This window comes from Artemia sp. Qi Xiang Cuo, chromosome 6 (genome assembly GCF_049724085.1).
Source record: "Artemia sp. Qi Xiang Cuo chromosome 6, ASM4972408v1, whole genome shotgun sequence".
NCBI classification, from domain to species: domain Eukaryota; kingdom Metazoa; phylum Arthropoda; class Branchiopoda; order Anostraca; family Artemiidae; genus Artemia; species Artemia sp. Qi Xiang Cuo.
In genome coordinates, this window is record NC_142799.1 from 47596645 (window position 1) to 47615704 (window position 19060).

The 19060-nt window shown below is 34.9% G+C and overlaps 2 protein-coding genes across 2 annotated transcripts in view; one reads left to right on the forward strand and one right to left on the reverse strand.

Annotated features, from left to right (window-relative positions):
• LOC148951299 (glutamate carboxypeptidase 2-like) overlaps positions 1–3407 on the forward strand; it is a 42779-nt gene extending 39372 nt beyond the window's left edge. Inside the window, exon 7 of the mRNA XM_089090787.1 lies at positions 1182–3407. Coding sequence (XP_088946913.1) covers positions 1182–1979 — 798 coding nt within the window. The 3' untranslated portion in view covers positions 1980–3407. The remainder of the gene's footprint in view (positions 1–1181) is intronic.
• The window catches only part of LOC148951298 (tRNA N6-adenosine threonylcarbamoyltransferase, mitochondrial-like), a 120604-nt gene extending 102470 nt beyond the window's left edge, over positions 1–18134 (reverse strand). The window contains exon 1 of the mRNA XM_089090795.1: positions 18116–18134. The gene's annotated coding sequence lies outside the window, so the exon portion shown is untranslated. The remainder of the gene's footprint in view (positions 1–18115) is intronic.
• Positions 18135–19060: the final 926 nt, after the last annotated feature.

Consider the following 19060-nt stretch of genomic DNA (forward strand, 5'->3'; position numbering starts at 1 on the left):
TAACAATTTTTAAGTTAAACTGGAAACATGTGCAACAGAACGTTCTGCAATGCATCGTCGCAAGATATACTTTTCATCTTTCCAATTTTGTCAAGATCCGTTTAGAACGTCCCTTAAGCTTTCCGTTTCCTCTGAAATATATAACTTTGCGATAAGCTTGCAGCTGTAACTTCCACTGAGATGATACTATACTCATGTCTTTTGGCCTCATTGGTTTTATATCTATCCATTCACCGAGCTAGGGTTATGATATTGCTTAGAAAGTTTGTCCATTTTCACATGTTAACAAGGTATTTTTCAATGTAAAAGAACGCAAAGCAAATTTCAAAAATGTGCTATGGTAGATGGATAAAACTGAGTCTTAGCTATGAAATGATATCAAAACTGTAGTCTTGCGGTGAAACATTAATACCGTAGGACAGCAGAAAATAACATACAAAATTTCAGAGTGGACAAAAGCCTTAAACATGGGGCCCCGGCCAAGGGTGGATTTCAAAGAGTATCAGAGGTTTTTTTCCATCGATTAGAAAGTCGAAGTCCCGAAAATTGTTATTCAAGGCATAGCATTTCCAATTTTTTAAGAGGATAGCCCAGACTGATCTTGGGTGGAGTTATCCTTCACTCCCCTAGTGCTTCCGGATCTATTCACTTAGTATTTAAAATATAAAATTATAAATAATACATCTTTATTGTGGCCAATTCAGCTTACGGATGAGCACACAGAACTACCTATAATTCATCCCAAGTCAACAGTACTTCTAGTAGTTCGACAGCTTTTAGTACATCAGGCATGCATCCTAGGCTAAACAGATAAACTTAAAAAAACCACGGTGGGTCAATTAGCAACCGCCCGAGAATGTATTCGGGAAAGAAAAAAATTCATTAAAGCATGCAAAAGCGGGCAAATCATTAATAAAACATGGGAGAAAACGTAAAGATCTTGGCGTTTCAGGATACAGAATACCCTCAAAGGACCCGCTCACCCCTTACAGACGTGCCTAGGACCAACGTTAAAAAAAAACGTTTCAAAAAAGAACCATTTTGGAAAAATACAAGGAAATGAATTGGTAAAACCACATAAAGGAGCAAAAATCAACTAATTCGATGATAAATCCACGGTAGTGGAAACCGTGCCAACAAGTACATTTAATTTTACTATTTACATTTTTATTTCATTCCAGGTACCAGCGCCAAACAAAACCTTGGGATTTGGCAATTTATACTCACATTGGAATTTAAGAAGGCGATTTACAACATCACTAATTGGTTATGGACTGTCGAGTGTTTCCGACCATTCTGGTTTCTACCAAAAACTTGGGATACCAGCAGCCTACTTTTTATGGATGCCAGATCCTAAAGAGTGGCCGCATGTTGATTATCCCTTATACCACAGCACATATGAGACATTTGAAGCAATGAAGAAATTTTTGGATCCTGAATTTTCTTTCCATTTGGCTGTAGCACATCTGTGGGCACTAGTGACAATAAAACTCTCTGATAGCTTGGTTCTTCCTATGAAGATAGAAGACGAGGCAGATTTCTTGGAAGAAATGTACCTTGAACTCGCAGAAGAACATGGAGATTTCTTTCAGGATAACAAAATGTCAATCGTCTACTTAGAAGAAGCAATAAAGGAATTCCAACATAGAGCAAAACATTTCCAAAGTAAAATAAATGATATTGACCAGCAGCAAGAATTAGAACTCCGCCAGATCAATGACAAAATAATCCAGATAGAAAAAGCATATATTTACAGCGAAGGTCTTCCACATAGGAAACATATGAAGAATGTAATACTTGGAACAAGTGTTCTTGACCAGTATTCTGGTTGGCTATTACCAGGAATTAGAGAACTTATATTTGAACATAAGAGGGAAAAAGATCAGAAGAAACAAGCAGAGATCTTAGAAGAAATATGTACACATCTTACTGTAATAGTAGCAACTATAAACGGGGCAGGTCTGCAGTTAATAGACTAATCAAATTGTTAAATGATATACGGAAAAAGAAACAGAACTTTTGGATTTCATTGGACTGTGAGAAACCTAATGACATAATGAAATCTAAATGAAGTGTCAGGTCATAATAACAATGAAAAAAAAAACAGGCCAAGAACAAAAAACAAGGGCCTTTTAAACTGGTGAACAAGATAGGCAAAATGCATATGTTTCAGCAAAGACCTCTGCCATGTCATCTTCAGTGAAAGAAAACGGTTCAAAATAGTGTCGAAAAAAGGGTACCAACAAATGTATGAAACAAAAACTGAAAATAAAACTAAAGGCTATAAAAGGGAAAAAATAGGTACGAACAAACACGAAGAATTGGAAAGCAAAAATTAAAACTAACAAATTCAACGAAGAAAATGCGAAAATCAAAAGCGCCACCCCCCAAAACGGAAAAAAAGGTGATTGGATTTTATAGAACCGTAAAAATTAAATTTAATCGTTCAAATGGAATCTCGACATTGCTTTATATGCAACTAATCCGCTACTGGACTTTGTTTCACTTGACATCGATTACCGTCGTCACAAGTCAAGAAAGGAAGTCCTTTACAAGTGAATGTGTTTTTTTAGCCTAATTAATACAGTCGTCAGTTAAGTTTTTGTTTAAAATGGAGGATCATTTAATTTCAGTTTTTGATCTGTTGAATTTTTTAGTTTCAAGCTTTTCATTCTTAATTTTTCTGTTTATTATCAACCATTCTTCTTTTTATCAAGGTTGGTTTTTTTTTTCTTACAGTTAGTGGTTTTCGATGCTTTTATGCTTTCTTTTTGCAATGCAGACAGTTTAACAGAGCTCTTTGATGAGCAATATGCATTTTTCCTACATTATTCACTGGCTGAAAAAAATTTCTGTTTTGTTATTTTGTCTTTGTTTGATTATTCAATTTTCCTCCCAGGGTTAGTTCTATTACAAGTAATACAGACTTTGACTTATATCTAGTTGACTGTTTGTACTTTGCAGTCCGTTTTGCTGACAAAAACTAGACACTCTCAGATTTTAAGCGGAAAACATCAACGTTGATTAATAAATTATGAATTTAAATTTGTATAAAATCAATTCCTTTTTTTCAAAATGGTTATAGGAGGGGTTTCGGAAGGGCAAGAACCAATTAATAAATAACAGACAACAAGGAAGGAAACCTGTGTTCTACATGTGTTTTCCTACAAAGTAGCTTAGAAGTTTTGCTTAAGGTTTATACAAATAAACCAGGCTCGGAGAAAAAAAAAGCAACTAATGTTTATCAAATTATAAAAAATGTATACATTTACTAAAAGAATTCTAAAAATCCTAAATATTATGATCTTGATACAAAGTCTTATCCTGTGTATGAAGATTTCGAGTTTCTAATTTATACGGATTTATATATATGGTTTATTTAGCAGTAAACTTTCTGTCTTTTTCAACTATTGATATGTATTAGGAACATTTGAAATATTTTATTGTCTACATTACTAAAACTGAATTTGACAGATTTAAAGAAAAGCATTGGATATGGAGGGAGGGACTCCCCTTCCCTCCAATGTACTCAGCCTGTCAGTTAACAACTACAACATTGTAGTCAGAAGCAGTTCAATTTAAGCAATTGAACCCGATTTTTTTTAGATTTTGACACAACTTAACCAAAACCCTGATCCATGAAAATGACCAACCTTTACTATTACTTCTGGCCTTTACTATTATTCCTACTTCCCAATGAAAGAGTATCGAAACACATTATATACAAATTATTAGATAGACAAGTCTCAGGAAAGACATTGTAAATTTATTACCCTTCTCCACTTTGAAGTTCTGTTTTACTAACCTTTAAGATTCAAATCATACCATATATTACAAGTTTTAAAAAACTACTGTTCCGTTTTCAAGACTAACTAACAAATTTTGAATTTTCATCTTTTCCCCCAGAAAATTATTTCACAGCCTTGAAACCGTTGAGGCAAGGATTAGAAAATCTACCCCTATTTCTAAGGTAAATATACCCTAGTATGGAATCTTATATAGAGACATTCTATCCAGCTTGCCTCCAGGATAACAGAGAAATATCGCTATTTGTTTTAGAAGTTGTTCTATTCCTTCTAGCAGCTTCTAGTATCAAAGGTTTTCAGTCTTACGAGTAGCCCTTTGAAACCTTTTCTGTTTTCAAATTTAAACAAATGAAAAAATAGAAAAATGGGTGTAATATTTTAATCAACACAGTGAGCAAAAAAAAACAGACTTTAAATAATGAACAATCCAAATATTTTCGCTTCACACCCAGGAGCCTTTATCAACGGTTAAAAAAATAAAAATAACAGAAACTAGCCTAAACAAAACATGAAAAAAAAAACAAAGATAATAGCACAAACGCTAGAAGAAAAAGATGAAAAGAAAACTCACATTTAAACAAAAATACAAAAAACACATCACAGAGCAAAAGCATCTATTTCAGAAGAATGTGTCTTGTTTACAAGATTTTGGAATTTTATTTAAATAGTCCCATTCAGAAGATTAATAGAAACATATTGTTTACAATAGCAGACATCTTGTTCTCGTGCTTTGTTATATATTTGTTTGAATTTTTATTTAAATGATTCCATTCAGAAGATAAATTGTTAAAATGAAAAATTCCATTCAGAATAAAAAATTCCATTCAGAAGATCCAATCATACAATAGCGGAAATCTTGATCTAGTGGCTTGTTTATGGGATTTGGAATTTTATTTAAATAGTCCCATTCAGAAGATTAATAGAAACATAAACGTTTAATAGAGACATAAACATCTTGGTCTTTTGCTTTGTAAGGTTTTTTGGGGGGGGATTTTTATTTAAACAGTTCTATTCAGAAGATAAATTGAGAAATAATAAAAAATACTAAGAAGCTTTTTGCATTTTTGAAAGCAAAATTTTTTGAAAATTACTAACTAACTAACAAATATGAATATAATTTCCTGGTAAAGCATAATGGATGACTGATGGAACATAAACATGCCCTTCCTGTAGCCTCATTTGGCCAAACCACTCTCATTCTTTTCGAACACATGTACTTAATCAGGCATTAATGCATGGTGGGGGTCATTTGAACCATTTCATCCGCCGTCAAAAGAAGGTTCACCTTCTTTTTGAGCTTCTGTCGAAGCTTTCCTCTCCCCCTTTCCTCAAAAAGTATGAGCCACCTCCACGGAAAATCCTGTGTGTGTACGTCCCTGATTCTTTTTATATTTAGAGTCTACTCACCAGGAGATTTTCAATTATGATTTGATATTCATAGTTCAAAACAAACATTCATGCCTGAACAAGGGATATGGGGGTGAATAAATCCCCTAGCTTATTGTAAAGAAACAATAGCGGAAAACTCCATTCCGAATGAGGGGAGAAAAACATTTCTTTGGCAAAAACAGTTTTTGCATCTTGCTTGTGTTTCTGTAACAAGACTCTAAGTACTGAAACAGTCAGCAATATTGAAAGCTGGTCAAAAGATCTAAAGTTAGTATTGGAAAGAATTGCTGAAAAATATCAGCAGAAACGACAGTAAAGAAATGGAAGGAATACTTAAAGTCCCCACCCTGTTTATTTTTTTTTACAAAACAGAATCGACTCTAATGAAAAATTTTAGTAAAAAAAAATTAAGGCGTAAACAATGATTTTCTCTTTAGTAAAAAACTGGAAATATTTTATATTTCTACATTAATTCATTAGCAAAATTTGTTTTAGTCTTCAGGGAGCATCAATAGGCTAAAATTATTGTCTTTTTATCGCTTATAGGCCTATATTAATCCAAAATATTTGAAATTCTTATTAAATAAACCCTTAAAATAAAGGAATTAAATACATTATTTTCTAAAGTGTTATCCTTAGCATTTGTCTTCCATTATACAAAACAAAATATGAAATAGTTAAAAAAAAATTTGTTTGCATCTATAAATCAATAAATCATCCACATTTAGTCAAGATCTGGGCCATGATATTCATGGCCTGATTAATCTTAGACAGAATGACCAAGAGACAAGCAGCAGACATGCATGCAAAAAAAAAAAACAACAACAAGAAATAGTTTTGCCTTTAACTTAGTTTTTAAAAAACTACACATCCTTTAAGTGATACTTATACTATTGTCAAGTATAATGACCAGCGGAAGAAAAAATATTGAAGTCTTTGAGTACACAATCTCAGAGTTAGAAGGAGATCTAGCAGAGATTTAGAAGAGATCTAGAAGGAGATCTAGATCTCCCACGTACACGGTAAGATATCTTCGGTTTCTTCACGCTAAGACAAATTTCTCGAACATAGGCCTAAACATCAGCAGCCTTCATTAATTTTATCACTACATTCGACTTGGCTGTCCGTTGTGGGATTTTAATTGCAGTGCTAAAAGATTGAGTATCCCCCAAGATCGATCGCCTATTCCAGGAATACAACAAACACAAACGGCCTACGTCCAAATCAATGGGGAACTCTTGTCTTGGGATAACGGTAACCTCAGTGTGCAACAAGGCTGCATCCTTTAACCAGAGCTTTTCAACTTCTTATTGTACTGGGTGTTGAGGAAAGACATGCAACGTTGCACTGGAATTAACGAGAGCCCCGATTTCATCGTATGAGATTTTGATAATGTCGATAGTGTCTCCCTGGTAGGTAGTTTTTTCCTGGAAACGTAGGACATGTTTCAGAGAGTATCTGTGACAGATGCTCCCATGAGATTGAAGATCAGTATCAAGAAGACGAAAGCAATGATCAACAATGAATCTTAATTACCTCTAGAACTAAATCACTGCCAGATTGAGTTAGTCGAGGAATTCAATACAGTGGTTCAATCAAACGGTTCGTGGTAACGAACTATAAGTAAGGAACGACGTGGCTCAATAGTAACCTAAAAAACCCGGAAACTCTAAAAACCGGATTTGTGATATCAATAAATATATCAACAGAATCGAATTATTATAGTGATTCCAAATATATATGATTCATTAAGTTTAGTGTTAACCATCAATGTCACGAGCCTGAGAAAATTCGCCGGATTTTCAAGAAGGGGGGAACATCCCCTAATAATCAAAAAGTCTTAATGGAAATCTTAAGGAAAAAAACAGCCTGTGTGGAAAGACCTTTAAGTTATGAAATTTGCCTTGTTTACGCACATTATTTGTTACTGGGAAGTTTACGTACATTTTTCGGGTGAAGAAGGGGGATGAATTCAGTGCTAGAGGATTTTCCACAGGGAAAATTTTCCAAGGAGAGGAAAGTTTCCGGGGGGTGAGCTTTTCATAGGATATTTTACACTGGGGGAATTTGCCAGAATTCCTATACGCAATTTTTTTTATTTGTCTTACTTTCTCTTTTTCGACACAATTTTATGTGTGTAGATGTTAAGGGTACTTGTTCAGGGTAAATTTTCACCGGGATTGAATTGTCTAGAGGATCTTTCTGTAGGATGGGAAGATTTGTCCATGGAGGTTTCCCGGCATTATTTAAAAAATAATTGAAATTAAATTTCAAAAGAAGTTTTTCAACTGAAAGTGAGGAGCTACATTAAAACTTAAAACGAACATAAATTATTACCTATATAAAGGGGGTGCCCTCTCCTCAACACCTCGCTCTTTACGCTAAAGTTTGAATTTTGTCCCAATTCTTTAATAACGACTCCTGATACACAAGGGTTGTTTAATTAGAGCAAAAAAAAGCTTTTTTTTAGAGTAATAAAAAACTTTAGTGGGAAGACCTAGCTGTTGAGGAGGGGGGAACCCCATTCCTATACCTAATAATTTTTGTTTGTCTAAAGTCTAAATGTTGCTCCTTACTTTCAGTTGGAAAACTTTGTTTTTTTTTAGATTAATCATGGACATGTAATGAATATCAGACACAAGAATAAAAACAAAAAATTACAGATTACTTTCGTTCAAAAAATATTAATAGAACGTGATAATAATAAAAACAGAATATGATTAATAAAAAAATGAAAATAAACATGTCTATGTTGTTTCTAAATATAACTACCCTTGCCATTATAACCGTCCCCCAACCCCTAACAGGACCAGATGTATCTCTACGCCATACATAGAAATTTACTGATTTGCTTGCTTTTCACATTTTTTTTTATTTGGCATTATTAATAAGAAATAAGCCCCAAAAAATCATGCAAACCCACAAAATCAGTAGAATTTTGTATATAACCTAAGGCTATATCTAGCTGTTCGAGAGGGAGGGCGGCTGGAATAAAATTGAGGCAACACTGATAATTATCAAACAATTAGTGGCAAAGAACTGTAAGTAAGGAGCAATCCGGCTCAATAGTAACCAAAACTATAAAAAATATAGAATTTTGATACCAATAATTATATGAAAAGAATTGGATTTTTATGCTGATTTCAAATATATAAGTTTCATTAAGTTTTGTCTTACCCATCAAAGGTTACGAGCCTGAGAAAATTTGCCTGATTTTAAAGAAGGGGTAAAAACCCCTAGAAGTCATAGAATCTTAGTGAAAATCACACCATCAGATTCAGTGTATCAGAGAACCCTACTGTAGAGGTTTCAAGCTCTTATCTGTAAAAATGGGGAATTTTGTATTTTATGCCAGAAGAAAGATCCCAGGTGCGTGTTTATTTGTTTTTTTTTCCACGGGTGATCATATCAACCCAGTGGGCTTAGAACACCGGGAGAGGGCTCATTATAAATAAATTTTAAATACATATTAAATTTAGAATTAAATTGTAGGTTTTTAAGCTTTTCTCCTAGCAAAAAATAAGGAACAATGCATAGCTTTATGGGTCTCTTTAAGGGCGTAAAATGGAATTGGTCAAGATAGTTATTAATATATTTAGAAAAAGCATGAAAAGGCACATCAAGTGACATATTTATCTTCCACATAGCAAAGTAAGTGAAAAAACTGGAAATTTACCTCAGTGAATATATGGTGGTTGGCCATTTGTGAAGAAAAAACGCTAAACAAATAAAAGTAGTACCATTATATTTCTTAGGCCTATTTTATTTCCAAATATCATGGTGGCTCTTCTAACAATGTACCCTAGCCCTTCCCCTGACAGTGATGTTAGAAGCCAAAATGATAGGGGAAGGGGGGGTCAATGGATTGTACTGACTGGCTGGTCACTTTTATTAGCTGATTCGGCTGATATTATTGTTAAAATTGCTTCATTTTTGAATACTGACCAATACTGATCTTTTTTTATTCATTTTAAATCATTTATTTCCATCACCCCAATTACCTAATAAAAAATTGAGCCAGTTAAATAGCACCATTTGCTCCACTGCTTTATCAACTTAGGTTTTCTTTTACCAGCTGGGTGAAAATATTAGGGGACAGCCTATACATGAAACCCCACCCCCTGATGGTCCCAGATATGATCCTAATCGTATTTCTCCATTAATTGAAACTTGTGCCATATTATAGGTTCTTTGTTCAAACAGGTTGCTGCAGTCTCAACTTGATGAAATTTAGTTCTGTTGTTATAAAGTAAAATGGAATGCAGATAACATATTATTTGAAATGATTTAAAAAAGTGAGTAACAATGGGAAGAAACATGACAATATGATTAACAGAAACATCTTGTACATTACAGAGTCAGAATTTCATTATTTTAGGTTTTACACATTCCCACTACCTGACACACTTCCTTACCATTACCTTGCCAATCACCTTACCAGCAATAAGGAAAGGTCCTTTAGACAGCAGCCAAAGATGATGATTCTTATCAGGGACATCCCATGCTCTGAGCCAAGGATTCCTGCACCTATCTCTGTCAACTGTGGACTTAAAGGATTCAACACTAGAGGACATAACAGCCTTCTAGCTAAGAAAATTCCATAGGCGGACTACCCAATTAGCTAAGAATGTGTGTTACAGCACCATAACAGTGAACCTTTGGAGCTTCAAGGGGTTGCTTTTAATCCTAGAATACTATCTTGAACAGGTTTAGGATGATATTCTGGTCACAGACTAATTTGTATGCCAATAATAAACCTCTTTACCTATATCTATATGTGGGAGATGGTATTTTGAGCCTTTGAAGTCATGTAGAATATGAGAGATGTTAAAGCCCTTTATGCATTTAGTTGTTAGCCATGCCATGTATGCATTTAGCCATATTTGACCACTGTCATCACTGTGGCTTCTAATATTCTAATCTTGGCTTGCAGACTTATCTTCCTATTCTTCCAAACTTTTTTTAACTGTGAAAAAACACCCTGAGCCTTGGCTATTCTACTTTTAACATCTTCACTGCTCCCACCATCTTTACTAATAATACTACCAAGGTCAGTGAAGCTGCCCACCTGATCAATCTTTTCATTACTCAACGTCACCTTTTCATCTTCACTTATTCCTAGCCTTAGTGACTTAGTCTTCTTAAAATTAATTTTCAAACCTATTCAAGCCCCTTGAACTGGCAAAAGCTCTATAATTTCATTCATTTTGCTCACACTTTCATCTAGGATGCTTAAATCATCAGCATAATCTAAGTCCAGGAGACTTTTTCCACCCCATTTGATTCCGTGGCCTCCCATTGCCTTTCCTGTGCTCCTTAAGACAAAGTCCATCAAAATAATCCATATAAAGGGGGATAGAACACAACCCTGCTTAACTCCTGATTAAATACAAGACCAGCTGCTAACCTCATTTCCTACCTTAACCACATCAGTGTTATTCTCATACATAGCACTAATCACTTTGATGTATTTGTCCGGTATGCCATACAAGGATAAAACCTTTACTAAAGCTCTTCCACCAACAATATCGAACGCTTGTTCATAATCTATAAAACTGAGGACCAAAGGTGTTTGAAAACTCAGGCACTTCTCAATTATTAGCCTAAGAGTGGGATTTTGGTCGACACATCCTCTACCTTTTCTAAAACCGCACTGTTCTTCTCTTAAAACTTTTTCTACTGCATCTCTCAATCTAAAAAGTATCACATTACTAAGTAATTTACTATCTACAGAGACCAGACTAATGCCTCGATAATTACCACACTCACTTTTATCACCTTTCTTATAAAGTGGCTTAATTAAGATTTTCCTAAAATCGTTAGGTACTTCCCCTTTTTCAAAAATCATATTCATAATCTTCAGTAACTTATTTCTAACCTCTGAGCCACCATATTTAAGAAACTCATTTACCATCCTATCAGCACCTGGAGCCTTATTATTTTTTAATCCTTTTAATACTGTTACTAATTCCTCCTCACAAAACAAATCTTCCTTCACATCCAAGGTATCACAAACTTTTTTATTTTCCTCTATATCTTTTCCTGCAGCTCTATCTTGGTTAAGCAAATTCTCAAAATGTTTGGCCCATCTTTCTTAAGTTTTTTCCTTATCGCTAATTGCGTCCCCATTCCTATCTTTAACTGGGCCAAGTCTGGATTGACTACTCCCTCTCAATTTGTTAACATGCCAGAACAATATTTTACTATTATTATTTGAAAAAAACTACGGTTTCTAAAGAGTTAAAGAGGCTGAGTCACAAGTTCGAACCTTAAAACGTACAGGAATTAGAAGGTACAGTTGGGGGGCTGCCGCCCCCAAACCCCCGCTTTCGCAGCCTTTAAATAAAAAAAAAATTTTAAACTGAAAGTAAGGAGCGACATTAAAACTTAAAACAAACAGAAATTATTCCGTATATGAAAGGGGCTGTGCCCTCCTCAACGCCTCGCTCTTTACGCTAAAGTTTTTATTGTTTAAAAAAAAGAGTTGTGAGAAAGTCAAACTTTAGCGTAAAGAGCGCGGCGTTGCGGAGGGCACAGCCCCTTTCATATACAGAATAATTTCTGTTCGTTTTAAGTTTGAATGTCTCTCCTTACTTTCAGTTTAAAATTTTTTTTTATTATTTAAAGGCTGTGAAAGTGGGGGGTTTGGGGGCGGCAGCCCCCTACTGTACCTTCTAATCCCTGTACGTTGTAAGGTTCGAACTTGTGACTCAGCCTCTTTAACTCTTGAGAAAACGTAGTTTTTTTCAAATGATTTCTGCACGTTTTTGTACAGTTTATTACTTATTATTGCTTGACTAACTGTTTGATGATTGTGTATTATTCTTTTCTTTCTCGACAGGGTGTTTTAAGGGTCGACCTTGTAACTCAGCCTCTTTAACTCTTTAGAAAACGTAATTTTTTTCAAATAATATAAAAAAGAAACTGAGTTTCTTTTTTAAACTTTAAATTCAGTATATAAGAAATTTCCTCCGACGGGGAATCGAACCCGGGTCGTCCGCCTGACAGTCAGGAGTATCGACCGCTGTACTAAAGAGACACAATTGTAATTGTTTTTTAGTAAGTGGAATCTATTTTTGACGCAAGCAAATGCCCACAAAACTTGATATTTGGTTTTTTGAAAACAGGGAAGGAGTGATCATATTGAGCTGAAATTTCGAGGGTAAGCTCCCAGGCCACTGAACAACTGATCCTCAAAATATCATCTCGATAAGACAACATTAGAGGGGGGATGTGGTGTGAAATACTAACATGTGCTCGTGGAGGAAAACGAGGTTTTCGTAAATGTAAAGTCAGGGGATAATTTTTTCGATTTGGAAATATCAAAAAACCCTCACAGGTCGACTTCTTCTTCGAATGAGTCCTCATTCACTCGGATCAGTTGCCAACTGTGGCCTGTAGGCGTGGATAACAAAAAAAAAAAATTTTTACTTTAAGTGGCTATATTTGGTTTTTGGAAAACAGGGAAGGAGTGATAGGATTGAGCTGAAATTTCGAGGATAAGCTCCCGCGCCCTAGGAAAGCTTAATCTCTAAACTTCAACCCAATCAGACAACGTTAAAGGGGGGCTGTGGTCGGAGGGTCGAAACTTCCAGCCCACTTTTACCCATGAAGATAAAGTCGGAGGGGGGTGAAATTTTGCACGTTTCTTAGTTCGAGCTTGGGCTACAAAATGCGATTACCGCTGTCTCTCTGCGACCGCTAGGACCGGAAATCGCTTAACATTGTGGTGGGTTGCCTCTTTATAGAGGCACAAGTGTGCCTCCTTGATGCCGTCTAGCTGCATTTTCCAGATCCTTGGCAATTTCATCCATGGCCTCCACTTCTCACCTCCTTAGTTATATATAACTATATATATATATATATATATATATATATATATATATATATATATATATATATATATATATATATAGATATATATATATATATATATATATATATATATATATATATATATATATATATATAAAAAAAAAAAAAAAAAAAAAAAATATATATATATATATATATATATATATATATATATATATATATATATATATATATATATATATATATATTTGTGGGCTTTGAATGTACATGGGTATTCTGCTTCCTGCTTCTTTAGATAAGTCAGTGACCTAAGTCACCAACTGGCCATATCTGGAACCATCGAGGGGGGGGGGCATATATTGTCAGAAAAGCAACCATGATAATTTGAAGAAAACTTTAAAATAGGAATCTAATGGTACTAATTTCATTTGTTTTGCATGTTATCCTGCAAAGGAGGCCCATCACTACATATTTACCTATACCCCAACTGATGAAGAGAGACAAGCATAAAAGATAAATGTCAAACCCAGAAAATCAGTAAACTTTTGTATATACTACCACTACTGCTACTACTAGCAATTCACTGCAGCACCAAGCTGTCCAAGCTTTGCAGACTTATCTTACAATTCTTCTGACCTTTTATTACTGTAAAAAAAAGCCTTGGCTATTTCTACTTCTAACACCTTTACTGCACCAATTGTCTTTATTACTGGTAAGTAATACTAACTGGGTAAGTAAAACTGTCCAACTGATCAATCTTCTTATTACCCACTTACATCACTGCGTCACCTTCCCTTATTCCTAGTCCTAGCAGCTTAGTCTTCTTAGCATTAATTTTCAAATCTATTCTTGTACCCTGAACCCTCAAGCCTCCAAAATTCATTCATTTTGCAAACATTTTCCCCTAGGATCAATGACGCCATTTCAGAAAGCCTCATGGGGGGGGGGGCAAAGATCTATTTTGGGCCCTGCCCAGATTTAAAATGTAATTACTTTGTTTGGTAGACTATTCTTCAAATTATTCTTCAAATACACATTAAAGCAATGTAATTTATTTAGAGTTTGCCTTTTGCAACCTGGTTAGGGACCAAAAAACCATTACAAGATGGAACATTTACCACATAAATTAAAAACTGACAGTTACGTGCACTTACTTAAGCAATGGATATCTCCTTGGCTTCAATTTTGCGAAGTTGTCCACAAGCTTTTCAAAATCAAGCTCCTTCAATGCAGCCTTTTCAGAGAACACAAGGAGCAAATGCAAAAGTGGCTTGTTGTCAATTTTTTTCCAAAGATAATCCTTCACAAATGTCAACACAGGGACAAATCGTTTATTTGTGCATGTTGTGAGCGTGAGTGTGAGGACTACCCTCACAATCTCAAGAACCTGAGAATAAGCTTCTTTTAATCCTCCTAGGCTTTCAAAAACATCTAAAGCATTTGCCGGTTTCTGAGGAGGCTGCAACACATATGCATAAGCTATCAAAGCTTGACTCTTCAGCTCTATAAAATTGATGCCAGCCTTGTCAAAGTATGTCACAATCTTGAGAAGTAAATCTTTGTTCATGAAGCTGTCGGATTTGGGGTTAAAGCATCATGTGGCTTCTAGTACAGACAGCTGGACAGAAAAATGCTCTTCAAACTCATTTACCACTCTGTCCAAAACCTCATAGAACTCTCTTTGTATTTTCTCTTCTGTTCTTGTGCCCTCAGATTCAGTGCTGTGCTTTCCAACTATTGATGTCGTCAAATAGTCCCTGAGTCTTCCGGATATCTTCTGAACTCGTTTTGATTTTGCTTGTATGGTTGAAGCAAGAGCACTTGTTTCTGACAGATCAGCTCCAACATTAGTAGCAATCTCCTTAGACTTGCTGTATAGGACTCAAAAATACTTGACATCATGTATTGTCTTCAGTTGTTTTTTTTGTTTTTCAGAATTTTAGCCACTGATCTATACCAGTAAGATCAACATGTCACAACTGTCCTTTCAAGCATAGGCACGTGAACTGTCCTTAGCAAGTTTTCCTTTTTTGAGAGGTCTTTTGTTTTTTCAGCATGAAATACAAAATATTTTTCTTCTCTGACTTCATTTGCAATAGAACTATTAATTTTATTTTCTATGACCTAAATGTTTTTTTTGTACTCATGTGACAAGTAATGGCCCCTTTGTCATGGCCACTAAACACAAGACCTTGCCATCCAAGTAAGGCTGTAGTTTCTAGCAGAGCCTTTACATACAATCTGTTCTCTAATATTTCCTTCTCTCATTCTTTGGAGAAGCTTTAGTATATGTATAATTTTAATTAATTGCAAGTCTTGACTTTTTGTCCCAATTCTTTAAGAGTGACTCTTGAAACAAAATGGCCATTTAATAAGAACAGTAAACTTTTTTTAGTTTCCAATCATTAGTTATGAAAGAGTGTTGGTGGGTGCAGAGTGGGAAAAGGGGATGGTGCCTGAAACCACCTTGAGGGAGCTAGATTTACCAGCATGATCTGATTAACAATCAGAAATAACAATTTAGAAGAATAAGTTATTGCAACTGAAAGTACAGAAAAACATTAAAAAAGACTAAAAATTACTGCATATATGAGTGAGGCTGCACCCTTCTAAATCCCTTGCTCTTTAAACTAAAGTCTCTATTCCTTTGACAAAGCTTTTGTTCTCATTAAGCTGCTGTAATGTTTGTGAAGTCTTTCTTAAAGAATTGAGAAAGAAGTCAAAATTTAGCGCAAAGCAAGAGGGGCTTAGGAGGGGGAAGCCCCCCTCATATATAGAAAATTTGTATTCATTTATAGTTTTAATTTGGGTCCTTACTATTAGTTAAAAAACTTGTTTTTTCTCTGAAAATTCATCCAGGTGGGATAATTATTCAGAATTTTCAAGAACAGGAGGTCTTCTAACTAAGGAATCTATCATACAAATTGACAATCGTTTGTTAGTGTTCAAGTGACAGCATTGCAGTTCTGTTGACAAAACAAACTTTAAGTAAAGTAGATTTACTTACAGTCAGTTTGAAACAACAAAGCCAATTGTTGTTGAATCTTCACTTCTTCTTCTTTTTGTTGGGCTTTTATTTTCCTTTTTTGGCACCACTTGCACTAGATGAACTCATGTTTCAGTATCCAATTTGAAGTTGAACTCAAGTCAACACTGTTTCTGTACTATAAGGGTTATTACAATGTCCTAATGCAATAGCATTTTAAAGGCAACTGATGTACATGTGAAAGCATGGTTCTTTATCCAAAAAAGGTTAATGAGACATTAAATCACAGTAGAGAGAATATACAGTATCAGCAAAGGCTATACTCTCTGTTAAAAAAAAGTGAAACACATTTAAAAACACACAAGATTCAAAACTCTTTGTGCATGCATGACTCTGATGTACACATCACAGTATGCCTATGGAAAAACCTGTTTTTGCCAGGCAGCAACTGAAATAAGCTTGTGATGTATTTACTCAGACCCTATACATGTGGTATGAAATATGTTTCATCTCTGGAAAAAAAGACACTACAGTATACAGTGAACTCAATACAAAATGAGGAACAACACTCCCAGACCCTAGTCTGGATACCCCTTTTCATGGATGTTGCAAATGACTTTACAGGCTGACTGGGTACATAAGTTGTTGGAGACAGTAATGTCAAAGGCTGAATCCAACAAAACCATGCCAAAGGAGATATTCTTCAAATGGGTGACTTCATTGCAAATTTGAGTGTCTTCAATTTGCTGTTTTCTAATGACCTGGTTTTTGGTTTTTCAGGAATAAATTGAAAGCAACAAAGAATTTGGAAAAGGAAACTAAGAGCTTCAGAGCTGAAAATTGGGCCCCTCAACAAAATGCATTTGCCAGATCTGAAGTAATTTGTCTATAGACTAAACTCAACATCTCCCTTATTCATATCTTAATGCTTTCTCTACTTTACTGATATTCCTCTTATTTTCATATGATCTATCACTCAAATATTTCTTGTACATGCCCCTACTCCTCTCTACTAAACTAAAAGCATTTTCACTATTATTCCTAGCTACATTTCTAACTTTCCTCCCTATGCAACTTCACAAACTATTGTCCTAAAATTATGCAATCCATCTTCTATATTTTAAAATTTTAGACTCTTGAGTTTAGTATTCAACTGTACCTGGGATTCTCCTCCTGGAGTCTACAAGTCATAACTTCCTGGATGGTAATTACTCTTCCTATTTTTCTACTTTAGATTAACCCTAGACACCACTAGATGGTGATCTTTACTTTAACCATCAATTATGGACCTCTTATATACCCTGGTATCTTGTATTGACCCAGTAGATCTTAGGTTTATAATAATGTAATCAATAAGGTTAGCAATCTTAACATTGTGTGAAAACCATGTTAACTTATAGGCCCTTTTATGACCAATTAGGTCTAGTGTATTGGTTATAACTAGATTGTTATACCTAGGCTACAAAATTGCAGCACTCTAAAACTGTTAATATTTTTTTCTTAAAACAAATTTACCTGGGCTAGGATACTATTTATTCCTATATCTACTGACATGGGCATTAAAATCCCCAGATAATAATCGGATATGCAACACAGTGAATTCGGCTCTTTGGTAGTGGCACCAGTTCACAACTTTCAGATCCAGTTCACACCTTCTCACACAAATACAATTTTACACCTTAGATATACAACTTGGGAAACAAGTCACTGACTTAGGCCTATCACCTTCTCACATGAATACAATTTTCTTAAGTTTAAAATCTTTTTGAATATGCTTTGAAAACTACATTACTATTTCCAGGTTATTATCTAAATTATTTTGCACTCCAAGAATAGAGAATAGATTGACAGGGTCAGGTCTTCCTCTATAGAAATTGTTTATTATTTTTTTTTCTTTTCCCAATACTCACTTTGCACTCTAAGATAACATGTTGCTCAGAATTTGAATCATTCACTTTAATAATACAAATGTGGATGGATACAGCTTTTACCTACCAGCCAGGATACCTACTATTATCCAATAATTTGGTTGATATTTTTCAAAAAACTAAACTTCTTTCCATAAAGTTCAACTGAATTTAAATCCGGTAAAAATTAGAATTTTACCAGTATTTCCTACCTCAATTTCACAGCAATTTATGATCCATCTTGAAAACACTACTAAGTAGAAAACCTCTTAATATATATGTTCTTGTTGAACATTTCCACTCCAAAATACTTTGATCTCAAATATGTGAAACTTCTCGAGTGGCTTAAAGCACAACAAACAATTCTCATGAAGATCCAGCTCCAGCAACTTCAATGGCTCAGTCACATACAATGGATGAGTTGGTCCCATCTCCCAAAAATCACCTTTGAAGGCCAAATTCACAATTCTCCTCCTCATGGTTGTCCCCCAAAAAGGTGGAAGGAAAACTTTGCACCTCACCGCCTCTTGGACCTTCTTTGCTTAGCAGAAGACCATGATATCACATCCATGCCATTACAAAGAAAGAGGCCCCAAGACAACCTTCAAGGATGGATGGGACTTAACTAAGTAAGTAAGGATATACTTAAAGCTGGTTTGCATGATGTCAGTGAAAACTAAACCTTTTCCCTAACTGGTAGATTATTATTAGGTGATCAATCAAAGATTGCTTTACATTTTTATGTTAAGTACCTGACAATGGTGATCAGCAATGTGAAACTAGGTTCATGGTGGTTTCAAATTGGATAAGTAACAATGTCCAGCAGTGTCCCGAGGGGGGCACCCCCCCCCCCTCAGTACTGATTTGGTAAAATCTACAAATTTCATCCCCCCCCCAATGAAAAGAGGCTCTAGATACCCCTGGTTAAATCACACTAGCTTGTATAAAATCCATAGAAACTAAAATTTATACTAAATCTGTAGATAAAATTTATTGAACTTATCATTCAGTATTTTGCATATTTATCTCAGCATAATGTTATGACTGAAAAATCACAGGGAGTATGAAACACAGTGAATTTGGCTCTATGGTAGCGTCAACAGTTGAAAGAAAAATTTCAGGGGGGGGGGCATTTATTTTTCAAAATTTAGGGTGTG